Source organism: Vombatus ursinus, unplaced genomic scaffold (assembly GCF_900497805.2).
Source record: "Vombatus ursinus unplaced genomic scaffold, bare-nosed wombat genome assembly UNPS02014807.1, whole genome shotgun sequence".
NCBI classification, from domain to species: domain Eukaryota; kingdom Metazoa; phylum Chordata; class Mammalia; order Diprotodontia; family Vombatidae; genus Vombatus; species Vombatus ursinus.
The window spans coordinates 60,864,640-60,883,489 of record NW_020954585.1 but is presented as its reverse complement, the minus strand read 5'-3'; the positions used below and the strand labels follow the sequence as shown (position 1 = coordinate 60,883,489).

The following is an 18,850-nucleotide window of genomic DNA, read 5'->3' as shown; positions in this document are numbered from 1 at the left end:
ATATATATATATATATATATATATATATATATATATATATATCCTTAGATGAAGCAGACTTGAAGATCACACCCTTATCTGGTGCCAGGATTCCCATTTACTCAGTAGCAATTCCACAACACAGAAAATTCTTGCATAGAGTTGATAAGAATTTGAGTAGATGGTTATAATAAAAAACAGTTAACATTCAGATAGCATTTGCTCTATGCTCTATGCCCTGTACACTGTGCCAAGCAATTTACAATCATGTGATCCCCATAACAACCCTGGGAGGTGGGTTCTATTATTATCTTCTTACAGAACAGTAAACTGAGGTAAATAGGGCTTTCTTGGGTCCATACAGCCAATAAATTTCTTAATGCCAAATAGCAAGTATCTTTTCCTGTTAAGTTGTAATTTATCATAATATTTCTGATAATGAGAGCATTCTCAGACCCCATTCTTATTTCCTTCAGGACAAATTTTGGTTTAAATCAAATCAAATCTGGATTCATAATCACTAATGGTAATATTTTAATTTCTAAGGCCCAATACTCTTAGCACTTTAAAAGAAAAGATTATAATTCACCTGTTTCCTTTTTTTTTAAAAGACATGTGGTGACAATTCCCAGCTCCTAATAACCTTTCCCTCTACTTCCTTAAAGAAATGGAGTTCCCTGTCTCTTTTACCTTTGAACTTATCAGATAAAGAGCTGCCCTAAGCATTCCAGCTCTCCATACCCATCCTCCTGGGAATTTCAAGCTGCATATCCTAGAAAATGCATATAAAGTATTACAAACAGTTTGAAATCACACCTGTTATCATCAGGTTAATTTAAAATGTGCTGGGCTAAAATATCCTAAGACTTTTTGGTCCAGGCAAAAAGACCTAAGGAATTTGATTGAATGTTGACAGGGTGTGGCTGGTTTCCCTAGGCAGAAACCTCCAGAGCTTTCAGAGTTACTTAAATAACAATTAAATAATTGAACAGTACAAGGAGATGTTTAAGATTTTATATAATAATCATAAATCACAATAACCAATATCTTTACCATAGCCAATATTTATCTAGTGTTAGATTTAATAAGGCCTTCCTACAGATTTATAGGCATCTCTTTTTAAGATCTTGTAAGCCAAATTTGTTTCCATTTTGCAGGAGGATGCCTAGTGGGAAAAGAAATACAAGCATAGTGCATAGGTGATGACAGGGAAAGAGGAAGTCCAAAAGTTTGGAAAGGCTTGTTTGGAATTCCCCTTCACAAATCACTTTTCTTGATTCTCTGGATTATTTTGAGACCAGGCCATGTTGCAATAGAATGTTAGGTGCCTTTTCTTTAACTCCTGGAGAACAAATTTCTCATTAAGCTTCCCTAGTTTCAGTGCAGGCAACCTAGAGGGGAGTCCCTAGCCACAGGAGACTGACCCATAACGTAAAAGACCAAAGCTAGTGCTCTCTAGGGCCACAGAATCCCTTCCCACCCACCACAGCATCCCATGGGAGGGAAGGAATAAGACAAAGCTTGCCGAACGAGGCGTCCCTCACATTAAGGGAATCTCCAGAGACGGGCGTTGAGCCCCTTTGTGCCCCCTCAGCCTATCTGGCCAGCTGCTAGGGGGCCTACTGCAAGAGAAGTCTTACCTAAGATAAGTCCAAGTCAAAGACAGGTCCCCACCAGAATTGATGAAGAATAGGTATGTGTTGCCGTGTTGTTTTGAAGGAATTCGCTTAGACCGTCTCCAAGTCAAGTAAAGGTATTTATAGGGGTGATGCACCCAGTGGACTCTGTTCCTTATGGGAGGTCAGAGCGGGCCCTGCTCCCCATGGAAGACAGAGCACTTAGCTGGGTTGTGTGTCTGGTCTGTATACAGTTTGACAGGATAGGGAGAAAGAGGCGGGGAGCTACTACAGTTTAAGAAAATGGGAAGGGGGAATAAGAGAGGGGAGGGGGAATGCTGCTCTGGAATGTCACATAGTCCATACAGATGAGCAAAGGGAACAGAAGAGGGGGAAGGGAAGAGCTGTTCTGTTCTGGAATGTCAGGTAGTCCAAGGTGCTTTGTGAATGCATACAGATAAGCCCATGGTGGGGGGCTTCAATGCATAGTCTTCTTGAGCACTTTCTCATATCCTACATCCTGCATCTTGTTTGCTCCATCTGCCTCGAACACTCCTATCTGCCTCATCATCTATATCAATAAAAATAACGTCTACTCCCTGTTCCTGTCCTACTCAGCGGAACTAACTCCAGAGTCAACATTCATGTTTGTTTCTCATAGGGAGACAATTCAATTCTGCTGAATACACATTTATTAAGCACCTATTATATAATTATATTATATATTATATAAGCCTCTGGGAATACAAAGATAACACAGTCCCTGCTCTCAAGGAGCTTACAGTCTAGCAGAGTGGATAAGACATGGTTACAAAAACTGTAGTACCAAACAGAGGGACTCACAGTGAAGAAATCCAAGGAGGGAAAGATTTCCAACTGAGGAGGTACCGGGAAAGGCTTCTTAGGTGAGGTAAGGAGCTGGGCTCTTAAGGTAAGTAGACAGTCATAACTGCGGGAAGTCCATCTGGGTTATAATCTACCAAAGAGGTGAGGCTCAAGTGATGCATCAGGGAGTATTATCATTAACCTACTGGGTCCAAACAGGGAAGAAGTCTAAGACATGGTCCAACAGGCAGGTGGGTACCTCAGGCTCAGATGAGGAACCAAACATCCCCTAATGGTTAGGAGTTAAACCTCTTTACCTTCCCATCCCACGTTAGACATGAAAACTCGGTGTTTCTCTAAATAAAATTACACGCTTCAAAACACAGATTCTCAACCTTTTTTGTGTATGGATCCCTTTGGCAGTATGGTAAAGCCTATGAACCCTTTCTCAGAAAAAATGTTTTTATATACACAAAATAAAATGTATAGGATAACAAAGGAAACTAACAATATTGAAATATACTTATCAAAATATTTTCCCATCTAATTTTATGGGCCCCCTCCCTAAAATCTATCCATGGGCCCCTTGGGGGTCTGTTGATCTCCAGTCCACAGAAAAAGTTCTTGGTCCCCCTAGCCTTTTCCCCACTTCCTGTACAGACTTCTCTCCTTTCTCTCTGAATACTACAGACATGACTATACAATTTAGCTCTTTAGTGGTCTCTTTTTGTTCCAGATGAGTTAATACTGACTTCTTCACTAAATATTAAATTCCTTGAGGGCAAAAACCATGCCTTACGTTCCTTTGTGTCTTCATAGCACCAAGTACAGCAAAAACTACTGATACGTATTGGTTGATTGACAAGTAAAAGACAGATGGAATCGTGATCAGCTTCCAACTCAGAAATCAGAGAATGAGGATTCAGAGGTGGGCCTGGAACACAGGGTCCTCACCTCCCATTTGTCTGTCATCATAGATTCTGTTCTCATTCCCTGAATCCTGCATCTGGCATCGGTACCAGGCTAGCTCTAGACAACAGAGAAGAGCCCTTAGGAGAAATCAGTTCTGCATAATTATAACAATCTGTGGAAGGAGAACGTTTAATCAGAAGGGAAAATTTACAGCCATACTCCAGGGAAGGTCCTGGCACATTTCACCAGCCCCTCAGGGCTCCCTCCCTCCCTTTAGATATTTCTGTCTGGGCTGCCCAGTTTCTGGCTGCCTGCCTATCTGAGAGGAAGTCTGGATATGTGTCTAGGGAAGGTAATCTTTCAAAAGCCCCTTCTATGTTTGTAGAACGGAGTAGGCAAAGCAAAGCTTACAGGGAAATCTAAGCTCCCCAGGTTGACCGAGTCCCTGATCCCACTGGCAGGGATTTTCAACATCACCTAGCAAAATCAAGCATATGCCCAAGTATTTTTTAATCACCTGTGTGCCCAGCACTGTGGGGAATTAGGAAGGACAAGACTAAATAACATGTAATAGCTGGAAAATAGTACGTACTGTAACATGAGGCACTGTGTCAGTGCTAAAGAATTTAAGAGAGGGAGAAATCAGTATGCACAGGGGCAGTGTGGGTTATCAAGGAAGACTTCATGGAAGAGGTGGACCTTAAAAGATGAGCTGCAGGAGGATGGCCAGAGAGAAGTAAAGACAGCATGCCATCACTTGTTGGCTTTCTAAAGTAAAAATTCTGACCTTTGGTTTCTTCATCTGTAAAAAAAGGGAAAAATAATACTCTATCTACTTCCCAAGGTAATGATGTCTAGACTAATGCTTTATAAACTATAAGTTGATATATAAACATGAGCTATTATTTGGAATATAGGCTTTAGAGCTGAAAGAGACTTTAAAGGTCTCAGCCCAATCCTCCCAATTTTATAAATGAGGAAATTGAGCCCCAAAGACATAAGTAACTTGCCCAAGGTGAAATAAGCAATAAGGATTTAATTATATATCAGGTGAGTCAACAAGCATTTAAGAGCTTATTTTGTGTCAGGCACTGTGGTAAGCACTGGAAATATAAAGGCAAAGGGCAGCTAGGTGGCACAGTGGACAGAGCTCCAGACTTGGAGTCAGGAGGCCCTGAGTTCAAATCTGGCCTCAGACATATGACACTTAATAGCTGTATGACCCTGGGCAAGTCACTTAACCCTGATAGCCTCACCAAAAGGCGGGGAAAAAAAAAAAAGAAATATAAAGGCAAAAACACTCCCTGACTTCAAGAACCCTATATTCTAATGGAAGAGATACTATGTAAACAACTCAGTTCAAATCTGGCCTCAGACACTTACTAGTTGTGTGGCCCTGGGCAAGTCACTTAACCCTGTTTACCTCAGTTTCATCATCTGCAAAATGAGTGAGAGAAGCAAATGGCAACCCTCTCCAGTATCTCTGCCAAGAAAACCCCAAATGGGGTCACGAAAAGTTGGACATGAGTGGAAAACAACTGAACAACAACAAATCTCTGTATTTTCCTTCCTGAATTATCCCTCCTTGAAATTTCTCCCTCTTTTTCTCTCAACAGCATTTTCAGGGAAAGGTCTTTTGACCCTTCCTCCTACCCCCTAGCTCACAAGGGTTTCAATGATTTCCATATTAGAAAGAATTAGAGTTAACTTTCACAAAAAGCACATGAGGCTTCAGCCTGCCCAGCATCAGGACCACCTTCTAGCAGACAGGGTTGGGCTATATCTCCTTCCTCTCCCACTCCATCCCACTCTTCCCAAAGGCTCCCTCTAACCTTAACCCCTCAGGTGTGGAGTATCGCCGTGACTCACACCTTCCAGATCCGAAAGGCCCGTGACCAACTTGGCTACGTTCCGGAGAAGTTCACCTTTGCTGACTCAGTAGACCACTATATCCAGACCAGGCACAAGCGGCAGCATCACAGCCCAGGGCTTCTGAGATTCCTGATGGCCCTCATCTGCCTCCTTGGTGCACTCTTGCTTTCCCTGTACCTCCTAGACCCCTCATTCCTGGGGCTTTCCCATGGAAATCACATGTGACAGTCACAGCCCAAGCACTGCAGGCTCATTGATTCTGAGGGATCTAGACCTGAAATAAAATGGTCCAGTTTAGGAACCAAGGAAGATAGCAAGTCCTGGGCCCCTACAAACAGTATACCAGCTAGTTCATATAAGACTTGTCCAGTGGTAAGAAGGAGGTAAGAAGGCATGAGCTATGAGATGGCATCCAAATTCTTTTCAGGAAGTCCAAAAACACATCCCACTGACAGGGTATGGGCCCTGCAAAACCCCACCCACCCACCCCAACTCTCCTTGAGTTTTCTCCTTTTCCATCAAGTCTTTGGTGTTTGCCTGAGGCATCATTCCAGCAATCGTCTCAACTGACCTTCTGTTACCTCTAACCCAGCCCAACCTTCACTGCTGTTACCTCCCTATTGCCTCCTGCAACTTTCCACCCTTGATCCTATCTAGACCCCATTCTACCTCCCAGTCACTCCCATCAAGTTCCTCCCTACACCCCTTCTCCCAGACCCTCCTCCAGTCACCCCAAACTACTTGACCACTCCTCGATCTCTCCCATAGTCTTTCTGTATATAAGATCCATCTTGTCTCCATTAAGGTGCTGAGATTTAATCTGGCCAATGGCTGAGATTCACTCTAGCCCACTTGTTAATATGAGCATCATAAATGTTCAGATTCCTTAAGAGTCTGGCCAATATGGCGGATCTTTAATAAACCTTGTCTTTGGCTGAAAGAAGGCCTGGGTTGAATTCATTCTGGCAGGACCTGTGTGTCACTATTTCGAGGTCCCAGCTCTCCTACACCCCTAAACTTCAACACCACTGCCTTTTCCCTCTTATTCAAGACTTGGCCTAATATCTAGGAATTCAGATCAGGGGTTCTTAACCTTTTTTTGTGTCACGAATCCCTTCTCAGAATAATGTTATTTTTTAAAAATTCCTAATTGAAGGAAATACTAAATTTCAGTTAGAGGTTAGCAAAAATAAAGATGTAACTTTTTTTACCCCATCCAAGTTCATTGGCTGCCCCCCCAAATCTATCAATGGACCTATTGGAACCCCAGTTAAGAACCCCAGTTTAAACCCAATTTAGCATCCCTGAGTTAGACCCAATTTAACTGCATCCCATTTGATCCACCCCCTTAACTAAACTCTTATTCATGTATTGTTCTCTATACCTGAGGGAACCTGGTATGTCTCAACTATTGCTTAATCAGGTCTTGGCTGCATTTCTTGTTTGGCAGAAATTGTGCCTGAAGTCACTTTGGTACCAGTTTTTGGTTCTGATTTTTTTTCATCTGGCTGTAAAAGAATATGTATATAACCATATGTAATATCCATGTGTACATAGAATAAAGAGTATATATATATAATATCATTGATGCCAGTTTGTGGGGATCCACTGGTCCTGGTCTAAACATAGCATTCTCTGAGTACATGCACAGGAATCCAAAGTCTGGATTGTGCCCTGTCCTGTTTCTCCTCTGAGTACTTAATCCCTCTCTGTGACACTAGGCAAATGAAGGGTGAGTACAAGTTTTGGAGGGGGTATAAATGTTTCTACCTAATTTACAAGGCTGAAATATGTGTGTAGTCTTGGGAGAGCACACAGTAAGTTTGTGTGTATGTGTGTTCATGTGTGTGTCTTGCTCACAGCAGTTATTATTCTGAAAAGTGGGTCATAATTTAAGAATTCAACTATAAGAGAGACCTGCTGAATCCAGTCATTGCCAGCCATGTCTTTTTACTCAACCAATTAGCTCTACTACAAAAGGAAACAGGTGTTTCTACTACTCTCATAGTTGTTTGAACATCAATTTATATTGAGTACCATCCCAAATACTTTTGAAGTCCATAGCAGGCTTCACAGCAGCTAGAAAGAACAATTAAATTCCTTCCTTCCCATTCTATGGGATGACCTTTGAGATCTGTATCTCTGGAATTCCAGGACCCTCATTTCTTTGGCTAATGGTGAACAGGGCTGAAACTAGGGGGCCACTCATGGAATCTTCAGAGACCACTGAGCTTTCAGCATTTAGTCATCTCAAAAACTATTGGGTCTGAGCTAATGTGGCATTCTCTATAGGAAGTACTGACAGCATGAGGCTTTTTAGTTCTTCTTCTGTTCACTACTTGTGGACAGACAGCTGACCTTGAAAGCAACTCTGGGTTGAGCTCTCACCTCTGACATACCAGCTAACCTGACCCAATTTAACCTCTCAGTGATCTAGGCAATTCTCTGAGACTAGGTGTTGACTTGCATTTGTAGAGGGGGCTTCCTCATCTGGGATTCCCATATAGCAGCAAAATCACAGATCTACTCCTATCCCTGTTCTACTTACTGGATTTGGGAATAAACCATGAGTTATAAGTGCTGAGACTGAGCCTCTCAGTTCCCTCTCAGCTCCCTAAGACTATAAGTTTTAGAGAAGGTTATACCTGTATTGGTAGAGGGAATGTCTGCAACCTGGAGTTCCCAATACCAATGAAATCATTGGTCCCGTCTCCATCACCCCCAAAACCAGTTGGATGGATTACTCACTTTTACTACTTAGGTGATACAGTACTAGAACCAATGGACCAAAAAGGATTGGAAAGGAAAATTAAGGGGTTTCACAGAGATAACACTTGATCCTTTCTCAACTAACAGTCAGATGGTTTCCCAGCTACCCTGGAGTGTGGTAAAGTGAAGATTCATTTGAGAACGTATCATGGAGGTAGTTAGCCCCCAGGTGACTTGAGTTTACTATGACATTGTTAGCTTGGCAAGTCACCTCAGATTCTCTGACTCCTTGAAATGTCTAACATCATCAAGTGAGGTTCTGTTTCTTTGGGGATGGGATCTGGAATGATCTGAGTAGGTTCCGTGTTTTCTAGTGACACAAACTTGCGTCTAACTTTCATGCTGTCCCAGATTTGGCAAACTCCTGATCACAGCTGGAGGTTTTCTCCTCAAGTAGAGGATTTCCATTCTGTTCTGATGCAACTATATAGAGATAGGGAGGGGAGGGGGAAAACAGCAGCATTCCCTGGGAGTTCTGACGCCATGGAGAAAGTAGAACAGGAATAGAGACAGAGGCAAAAAGATAAGCTGTGGGGCTAGAGCTCCAGTAAGATAGTAGAATTAAAGGTTGCAAGGGAAGCCTACAGCCTCAATAACACCTCAAAAAATAGTAACGCAAATGTCCCTCAAGGAGCAAAACTGCCAGAAATTTTCATGTAACAAGGATTGAGCAGGAATTGTTGATGACTCAAAAGGAAGAAGAACAAGAAAACAGGGTCATTAAAGCACTTTTTTAACGCACAGAAGAGAAGGCTTAAAAGGAATCACAAATAAGCAGGATAGCTTTGAAAGTGACATGTTGAATTTATTATATAGTTTAAAAGAAAAGCAAGTTATGCATAATAGAGATTTGCAATTTCATGTATAATTTATTTTTCCTGATTTGCTATGTACACTCTATATGGAAATGCTCTTTGTATTTGGTATGTAAGTTCATAATAAGAAATAAAGAACGGGCAGCTAGGTGGCGCAGTGGATAGGGCACCAGCCCGGAAGTCAGGAGGACCCAAGTTCAAATCTGGTCTCAGACCAAAACCCTTACTAGCTGTGTGGCCCTGGGCAAGTCACTTAACCCCAATTGCCTAAAAAAAAATAAAATAAAGAGAAGGAAAAAAGATCCAGTGACTCAGTGGATATTTAAAAGGGTTACCCCTCTGGTTATGAATCATATCAAGCCTGTTTCAGGTCCATTCCTAAGAGGAGGGCAGGCAGCTTACCCTATTTCTCACCCCATCTGCCATTCAGTCATGAGTAAACAGGCAGATAGAAAATGTGTCTAGGCAAGCCTGAGCCTACGCATTTGTTCCTTCCTGATCTTAGGTGAATAAGTCTTTATCCTGAGACACACAGGTCTTGGAGGTAGCCTTGTGAGTTTTAAGACATTCACAGCTAGGGCCTTATGGTCAGAGCTGACTGGTGCCCTAGGCAGGAATCCATGTTGCATACCTCCACCACTTTTGAAGATGAGCACTGCGTCTGGACAGTGCACAACTGGGGTGAATGTAACATGTAAACGTAACAACACCTATTCAGCTATCCCAGAAACTACTTTATGTTCTGATAACCAGGTTTAAGAGCTTCCAGAGAGATGGAAGCAGAAGTTATAAGTTAGGTTACTGAATACTGTTTTGTTGTTCTGTCAACAAAGCAATAGAGTATGAGTCTAAGTCTTTTATGTTGTTCAGCATTTCCTTTGAATGTAGGTAATAAAAATCTATCCCATAATGAGTTCTGTTCCACCTTCTGGATAAGCCCTGCACGTGAGCCTGAACTTAAGCCTTAAGCAATTTTCCCCCACAGTGCTGGTATGAGGGTTGTAATGAGCAGAAGAGTGTGAAAAAGAGGAGCCTAACCTCTCCTATCAGAAACCAAATTCTTCCAGGACTGAAGCTATTCCAGACCAATACCTGGATCCAGGGAAGCTGGGTCCCTTAGGCAGGAGTGGATGCAGCATTCCTGCCTCCCAAGCCCAGCAGTAGTTAATGTTACCTAAAAACAGCAACACAAATGCCACCAATGGAACAAAACTGCTAGAAATTCTCACAAGAGAGTAAAAAGCCACCAAAAATGACGATATAGTGAAAACTGATGCAGGCTAAGCAGGATCCACCAGCTACTTAAGCAAGATCCCTCAGTAATAATAGTTGACATTTATATAGCAACTACTATGTCCCAGGGCCTGTGCTAAGTGCTTTTACAAATATTATCTCATTTGATTCTCACCACCACCCTGGAAAGTAGGTGCTTTGTTATCCCTATTTTACAGATGAGAAAACTGAGGCAAACAGAGCTTAAGTGAATTGCCTAGAATCACACAGCTAGGAAGTATCTAAGATTGGCAGGTCTTTCCTGATTCGAGTCCCAGTGCTCTATCTAGCAGCTCAAAGACATTAAAGAGATGGTGTTCCACAACTTCTCATTCTACGAGATTCTTGTCCATGCATTCCTATAAAACTTCTAAAGAAATCTACCAATGTGCTGGCATCCTTGCTGTAGATTTCTTCACCAAGGTAGCAGACAGGCCATTCACCTATTACCCTTCACTCTTGCTAGATATCCAGCCCATTTCCTATTCTGGCAACTTGGTGATACAGTCGGCCTGGAGCCAGGAAGACCAAATCCCACCTCGGACACTTACTATCTCTGTGACCCTAGGCAAGTTATTTAACCTCTGTCTTCCTCAGTTCCCTCAACTGTAAATGGGGGATAATAACAGCACCTACCTCAAAGGGCTGCTGTGAAAATCACTGTGAGTTCTGAGGAAGTAATATTTGTAAAACACTCCACAAAGTACCTAGCACATAGTAGGTGCTTAATAAATGCATGTTTCCTTCCTTCCTTCTGGTCATCCATCTCTTGTACACGCTGTTTGTTGTTGGCAATAACCCATTATGCCCACTCTGAGTTTCTCCAGCGTCCTTTGGGCGACCCACCATTTTGATGCCTTGGAGATTCCATGATTCTCAGTCACAGAGTAGCACTGTAAGTCAACAAAAGCATTTATTCAGTGCTTTCTATGTGCCAGGAATCTTGCTAAGTGCTAAGGGTATGAAGAAAGGTAAAAACAATCCCTACCTTCTAGGAGTTCACATTCTACTGGGGGAGATAGTATACAGTTATGTATATACAAAAGATATACAAAGTATACACATATATGTACATATATATGCATATATGTGTGCATATGAATATTGCTGTTCAAAAGATGGGATTTTCATGGGACGGAAAAAAATTATATGTATGTATAGATAGAGGGCACAGGGTGAGTTGAAGATGAAGGGGTGATATCTGGAAAACAGAACTAAGGGGTGAGAGAGTATTATACTGGGAGAAAGAGAAAGGGAGAAGTAGAATGAGGTAAAATATCTCACATGAAACAGACAAGAAAAGGCTTTTACAGTGGAGGGGAAATGAAGGAGGAAGGTGAGAGGGAATGAGTGAATCTTTTTCTCATAGGATTTGGTTTAAGGAGGAAATAACATACACAATGGTGTATGGAAGTCTACCTTACCCTACAGGAAAATAAGGGGGGGGGAAGGGGACAAGAGAGCAGGGGGTTGATAGAGGGGAGGGCAGATTGGGGGAGGGGATAATCAAAAGCAAACACTTATGAGGAGGGACAGGGTCAAAAGAGAGTATAGAATAAATGGGGGGTAGGATAGGATGAAGGTTTCCCTTCATCCTATCCTACCCCCCATTTATTCTATTCTTAGTTTTCTATTCTATACTTAGTTTTTCACAACAGGAATACTATGGAAGTGTTTTGCATGACTACACATCTGTAACCTGTATCGAGATGCTTGCCTTTTCAATGAGGGTGGGTGGGGAGGGAGGAAGGGAGAAAATTTGTAACCCAAAGTATTAAAAACACATGTTAAAAAATAAACATTAAAAAAAATAATGGAAAAAAAGATGGGATTTTGTTTCAAGGAAAAGTGTGGGATATTGAAATGATGACCAATTTCCCAAATGCCATCCAGATCATACTCTTCATTTTATTCAATCCCTTGTCTAGCCAAGGTATTTGTCCAGGCTTTATTGGCTGTCCATAGAACTGAATATGGATAATAAGTCTCAATAGGTATTCTTTATCCACCTGGTTTTTCCTATGTGAAAAGTTACAATTTCCCAAATGCTTTTAAATAAATATGGATCTCATTTTGGAAGTTCTTCAGTATTTGGAGGATTGATGAAATCAGTGCAATATCATTTGCCAACATCTACAGGGAATCCTTCTTCCATTTGGACTCTGCTAGACATCGTCCATCATAGTGGCAAATGCCTTTGGCAAGTATACATCTCCCTTTTTTATGCCTTATTTGGTAATAATAATCAGTTGTCTTCATTGTTAATTCTCTTAAGGGATCTTGTATGATCTTCATATGTGCATGGCAGGCCTAACACTGAAGAGTCTTCAAAAATGAGTTGTATGTTACCAAATCAAATGCTCTTTTTGTAGCTAACAAACTATAAAACCAGTGGGATCTTGCATTCTTTGCACTTTTCAATCAATTATGTGACTATAAAGATGTGATCTGCTGTAGAATATCATTGGCAAAAGCCTGACTGTTCCCTTCCCATATTTTCATCAAAGATGCTCTCAATAACTTTACAAATTATTTTCATAAAGATTTAGTAGAAATGAAAGAGTAGGCATATAGTTTAGTAGTTATTAATATCCTCTCACTTGCCTTTTTTGGGAGTAATATTGTCTGTGACATTTTCCAATCATTCAGAACTTTCTTTCTTTCAGAGAGCTTAAGAATTGATCCCTCATCGAATTCAAATTGTGTCACCTCTGCTATAGATCTTCTGTGTATACTTGGTCTACCCTAGCTGTTCTCCTATCTTTGTTTTCTTTGGTGTGATTTCTGCCTCCTCCTCTAGCACATTAGGTGATAGTGATGTTAGAGACTAAATATGGCAGTTTCACTGTTGTTAATGGAGAAAATAATCATTGTGAAAATTCTAGCAGATAGTTTTTTGTCTGCAAGATGACTGACCACTCCATGCATGGATTCATGTAGCAAAATACATGCTTTTCAATGAACAAGAATCTTTTGGGGATTAAAGAGATCTTTCCATTTCCCTCTTTGCCTCATTCCTACCCCTGGACCTATACCTTATCTTCATTTCAACTTGCAGTCCTTCCACCTATTCCTGTTCTCCCAATCCACGATGCCATACTCTGGCCTCATACTCCTCTCTTTACAGTTACAGTATAATAGAGTTGGAATGGATTCTAGAAGCCATGGAATCCAAGTCACACAGAAGTTAAGTGACTTGCCCTAAGTCATACAGCTATCAAGAGTCTTGGGGTAGGATTTGAGTACATAATTTCTTATTCTAAATGTGTTTTGGTATATACATACATGTGTATATGTGTCTGTTTACATGTATACACATATGTGTGCATGTATATACATGTATACATACATTTTGTATGTGTATACACATATATTCTAGCAAAATTAATCCACATAGTGGCCATCTCTAAAAAATGTATATTTGCACCCAGTTAAGAGCAATAGTAAGTTCCACTATCCCCTTTCTACACTAGCATATTACTTTTACTAACAGATCTGGGCAGTCTTCTCTTATAATTTCTTAAAATACAGTAGCCAGGCTTTTTTTTTTTCTTTGCAGAGTTTTCAATGGCTCTCAATTGACCTCTCCTTGATCAGTTTTCTAGGTGAGTTGTCTTTGATATCAGATATCTTATATTTTCTTCTATTTTTTCCAATCTTTTGATCATATTCTAATATTTCTAATAGTTCTTATAGAGTCACTGATTTGTTGGTCTGTTTTTGTTTTCAGTGCGTCCATTACTTAGGTAAAGTTTACCATTTTTTCTAAGCTATTTATTGTCCTTCCAATTATTTCCTCCTTTTATTTTTTTAAAAAATTTCTTGTTGCATTTCTTCTAGGTATTCATGTAGTCCTTGTGGAAAATTCATTTTTTCCTTTGAGTCTCTGCTTTCAATTGTTATAGAATTACTCCTTTGAGGGGTGGAGGATTTCTAGGTCTACAATCATTTTTTATATTGGTCAGTATTTTCTTTGATTTAATCATCTCTCCAGCTTTAGTTTCAGAATTGGTGCTTTGTAACTACCCTGTGCTTTACTACAGGAGTCTTCTACTCCTGCTGCCTCTAGACATAGAGCTTTACAGATTCTAAGTGTTCTCTGGCCTTTCTCTTATCACACTGGGAGGTTAGGTTTTGCTGATGCTCCCTTTCCTATTGCTCTCAGGCTTCTGGCTGACTTCTTGTATAGTTTTAGGCAGAAGTAAGTTACTGTAGTTTCTCACTGGATTTCCTGATCAGTATTTGGTCTGGTGAGAACTAGAATTGCGCAGGTTATCTCCTGTTCAGACAGCCTCTTGGCCAGAATCTATCTTCTTCCTTTCACAGCCAAACTGTTAAGGAAAAAAAAAAAGATCTATACACATTTCCTCCACTCACTCACCCCAACTTTTTTTTCTGAAGTGTTTTGTATATTATTTTACAACAGAATGTCCAACACAGATCATAACTGCCAATTACTCAGCTGTGCAAAACAGAATATCTAGTGCATAAATACAAAATGGAATCATGATTTTTTTTTTAAAAAGTACTTAAACACTAATTCAGGGTCCTATAAAGTAGCACGTAAAATAGTTGGTCTAAGTTGAAGAGACAGCTGCACCACCAGAAGCAAAATTACTAGCAAAAAACTTCCTGAATTCTCTGTTCTAGTCTGCTCCTTCTAAAAAATACCTGTTTCTAACTTATCCTTAAAGCCAAAATAAGAGCACAAGTTTGGAAATACATGATGGCATTTGCTAAGTTACTTAGACCAGAAGGAAAGTAACCCCCACCCCAACACACATACTCTTTGTTATTTTGTAATTCAGCTCATCAGCAGAAATGTGTTGCTTGCTACACTCATAGCAAAAGTTTGACTCTAGAGGCAGCTAGGTGGCGCAGTGGATAGAGCACTGGCCCTGAACTCAGGAGGACCTGAGTTCAAATGCGGCCTCAGACCAAAAACTTGACACTTGCTAGCTGTGTGACCCTGGGCAAGTCACTTAACCCCAATTGAAAAAAAAAGTTTGACTCTATAGCAACTACCTCTATTTTGAACATAGCAGCAGAGATGCAACTGGCCAGCAAGTCCTTAGCAAAAGTGATGGCTCATTCCATCGTGGTTACCTACTTGGCAACAGGTGGTGGAGTGCTTCAATGGGAAAGCCAAAGGCCAGGCAGCCTGGATAGACTCTTGCTGTAGCTTGGACCCCAAACTCCCACTTAATTCTCAATTCCCTGCTATGTGGCTTCTGATCTCTCTGCTCAACTGAAACTGCTCTCTCTCAGATAACCAACAATCTTTTACCTGGTAGATCTGATGCTATAGTTTCTTCTCAGTCCCCATTTTCCTTGACTCTCTTCAGCTTCGTGTTATCAACCACCCTCCCTTCATCTCTCTCCTTCTTTGGCTACTGTGACCTGGCTCTTTCCTAGTTCTCCTCCCACCTCTCTTTCTCAGTCTTCTTTGCTAGCTTATGAAGAAGAAAAATGCAGTATTATGCATTTTGGACACATGCCAGGCAGAGATTGTTTTATTAATTAAATGATTCCAACAATCATGGCTTAGAGAGAAATCCAAAGAGACAGCGATCTATCCTGCCTTCGAAAGTCTTAAGATGCAAACAGATTTTCAAGCTACAATTTATAATATTCCCAAAGACAAAATTCCACAATAAGATGAAACTTGTTTACAGAGCTCAAGTGAAAGTTTGGCTAACAGTCCCAAAAACAAGTAACAGAAACAATAATCACTTAAAATGTCAGCACATTCTGGAAAATCATTTTCCTAAACTAAATCAAAGGTAGAAATAGGTGATGACCTTAATTAGATTAAGGTGTTTCTAAGAGCTTAGAGTTCCTTCTTAAACTTTGACCCCAATGCCTCTCAGAAAGTAATTGTCATTCAGTCATTTAATTCATGTCCAACTCTTTGTGACCCATTTGGGTTTTTCTTGGCAAAGATACTGGAGTAGTTTGCCATTTCCTTCTCCAGCTCATTTTCCAGATGAAGAAACTGAGACAATCAGGATTGAGCGACTTGCCCACGGTCACACAGTAAGTGTCTGGGGCAGGATTTGACTTCAGCTCTTCCTGATTCCAGGCCCAGTACTCTATCCACTTCACCACCTACCTTTTCTAGAAAGTAATTAGTCCTTTGGTAAGGACGATACAAAAAATATTTCAAGGTAGGACTTAGGAACTGATAATTGAATGAATGAATGAATGAATGAATGAGGCATTAAGGCTTACTATGTGTAAAGTCCTGGGTATACAAATAGAAAAGTAAGCTCTAAAGCAGTTCACACTCTAATTGGGAGCGACCACACTTACGGAAGGTTTCAGCTGCCTATCAGATGGAAAGGCCCTGTGGTCCTTAGGGCACAACAACAAAGCAGATAGTAATGCTTCTTCTTGAATGTTATTTCCAGTTTCTGATACTGAACCACCTAACAATGCTAAGAACTTTGGTGACAAGAACTTTCTTTTCTGAGTCTTCAGTAGCTGTGGCTATAATATATGCAGGAGCAATCGCCAGGATGCATCTCCATCATGCATCTCCACAGGGTTGCTTCCTAGGATTATGGTTGAGGGCCCTGGGCTGTCTCCAGTAGGGTGTGAGGGGGGACCATGGTCCAGGTGGTGGTAGTGGTTTAATTTGTCTGGTACATGCTGCCTCCTGTCTCTCTCTGAGGGTACTTGCTTCAGCCAGGCTGTCTTGCCTGCCCTGGGAGTGGTACATAGTTAAGGAAAAACTTTACCAAAGCACTATCCTATCTGTAGCCTAAAGAGGAAGCAGAGAGCTTCAGTATATTTCCACAATCATCATCCATGTCCTGGCCTCTAAGAGGTACTCCCAAGACCTAGATCCTCTTCTCCTTTCCTCCCTCTATGCAATTTCTCAGTGACTTCATCACTTCTTTTGGTTCAATTATAATACCTATTCAAATGACTCCAAACTCTATACATTCAGCCCTAATCTCTCTTCTGAATCCCAGTCTTACTTTACTACTTCCACCTACATGTCCCATTGGCATCTTAGACTCAACAGGTCTAAAATGGAACTCATCTTCCCACATAGAACCTACTCTTTCTTCCAGAAGAAGGAAGTGAGACTGGTGACTTTGCACAGCCCTCCCTCACTTAAATCCAATTCACTTGCATATCATAGCATCACCTCCCTGACGTCACGGTTCTCTTTGAGAAAGAAGGACAAACAACTCCTTCCAAACTTCTCTATTTCTGCTGAGGGCACCATAATTCTTTCATTTCACTCAAGTTCACAACCTTGGAATTGTTCATCTTTGAATCTTCTCTCTCCCTTACTGTCCAATTTCAATGAGCTGCCAAATTTCATAAATTCTATATCTATAATTTCTCACACCTGTACTTTCTTTTTCTATAATTAATTTATTTTTAGTTTTCAACATTCACTTCCATAAGATTCTGAGTTTTAAATTTTCTCTCCCTTCTGCTTCCCCTCAAGACAGCATACAATCTGATATAGGCTTTACATTCATGTTAAGCATATTTTCCCATTAGTCATTATGTAAAAAACAATTAGAACTAATGGGAGGAACCACAAGAATGAAGCAATAAAACAGAACAACAAAGGAAAAGGAGAGCAAATAGTATGCTTCCATCTGCATTCAGACTCCATAGTTCTTTCTCTGGGTGTGGATAGCAATTTCCACCTGTACTTTCTCACCATATATATTGCTAGGCCCTTGGCACATCTTGCCCAAAGTATTGCAATAGCCTCCAAATTGACTCCCCTGCTTCCAGTCTCTCCCTCGCTTCAATCAATTCTCTACCAAGCTGCCAAAATATTCTTCCGAAGGCACAGGTTACTCCCATGCTCAAAAACTTTCAGCAGCTGCTCCCACTTGTTTCTAATAAATCAATCAACAAGCCTTCGTTTCTTACATGCCTACCACTTACTAGGCACTGTCTTAGGCTCTAGAGATATAAATATAGAAATGAGACAATGGCTCCTCTCAAGGAACTTGCATTCTAAGGGGAGGATACAACATCCTTGAAGGTAAATAAATGCAGGACACATAAAAAAGTGATTTTTGGGGAACAGGCACTAACAACTTGGGAAATCAGAAAAGCTTTGAGATCTCCCTTCACATTTCCAACTAAGCAACCTCATTCATAGAATTTAGAGAACTTAATTTTTAATGGCAATATGACTTATTGTAAGGTAACTGCTAAAGACTCTTCTCTAAGATTCCTGCCCTCCACCCTCTGTCTGCCCATGGCATGAAGAATAAGACCAGAGATGGGATAGTTAGTTTGGAATTTACTAAGTTTAGAAGCACTCTGAAAAACAAGGGTGGCGAAGGATCAGAAGTTGGCACCAGATCTCACTATATCTGAGGAGTTTAACAGTAGTTGCCTGTCTTGTCTGCCTCCTCTGGTCTAGGCCTGGCTCATTTCTGCCTTCTAGGCTTTCTCCAAGTCGCAACTAAAAAATCCCACCTTTTGCGAGAAGCCTTTCTGTATCCCCCTTAATGCTAGTGATTTTCCTTTGAGATTATCTCCAATTTGTTATATGTGTGTCTCTCTCTGTGTATATATTATGTGTGTATGTGTATGTATATACACAAATGTACACACATCTGTATATATGCATACACACACATCTATTCGTGTATATATGCATGTATATATACATATATCTATACATACATAAATATAGCTATATCTCTATAATGTACATGTTTGTATATTTAATGTGTTTCTGTATAATTTATGATATCTATGTACATAGGTAAAATACATATTAACAACATATAGATACATAAA

General features: G+C 40.6%; 1 protein-coding gene across 1 annotated transcript in view; it reads left to right on the top strand.

Annotated features, from left to right (window-relative positions):
• The window catches only part of LOC114052188 (putative short-chain dehydrogenase/reductase family 42E member 2), a 31,541-nt gene extending 26,112 nt beyond the window's left edge, over positions 1-5,429 (top strand). The window contains exon 11 of the mRNA XM_027874665.1: positions 5,178-5,429. Within this exon, the coding sequence (XP_027730466.1) occupies positions 5,178-5,429 (252 nt within the window). The remainder of the gene's footprint in view (positions 1-5,177) is intronic.
• The last annotated feature ends 13,421 nt before the right edge of the window (positions 5,430-18,850 follow it).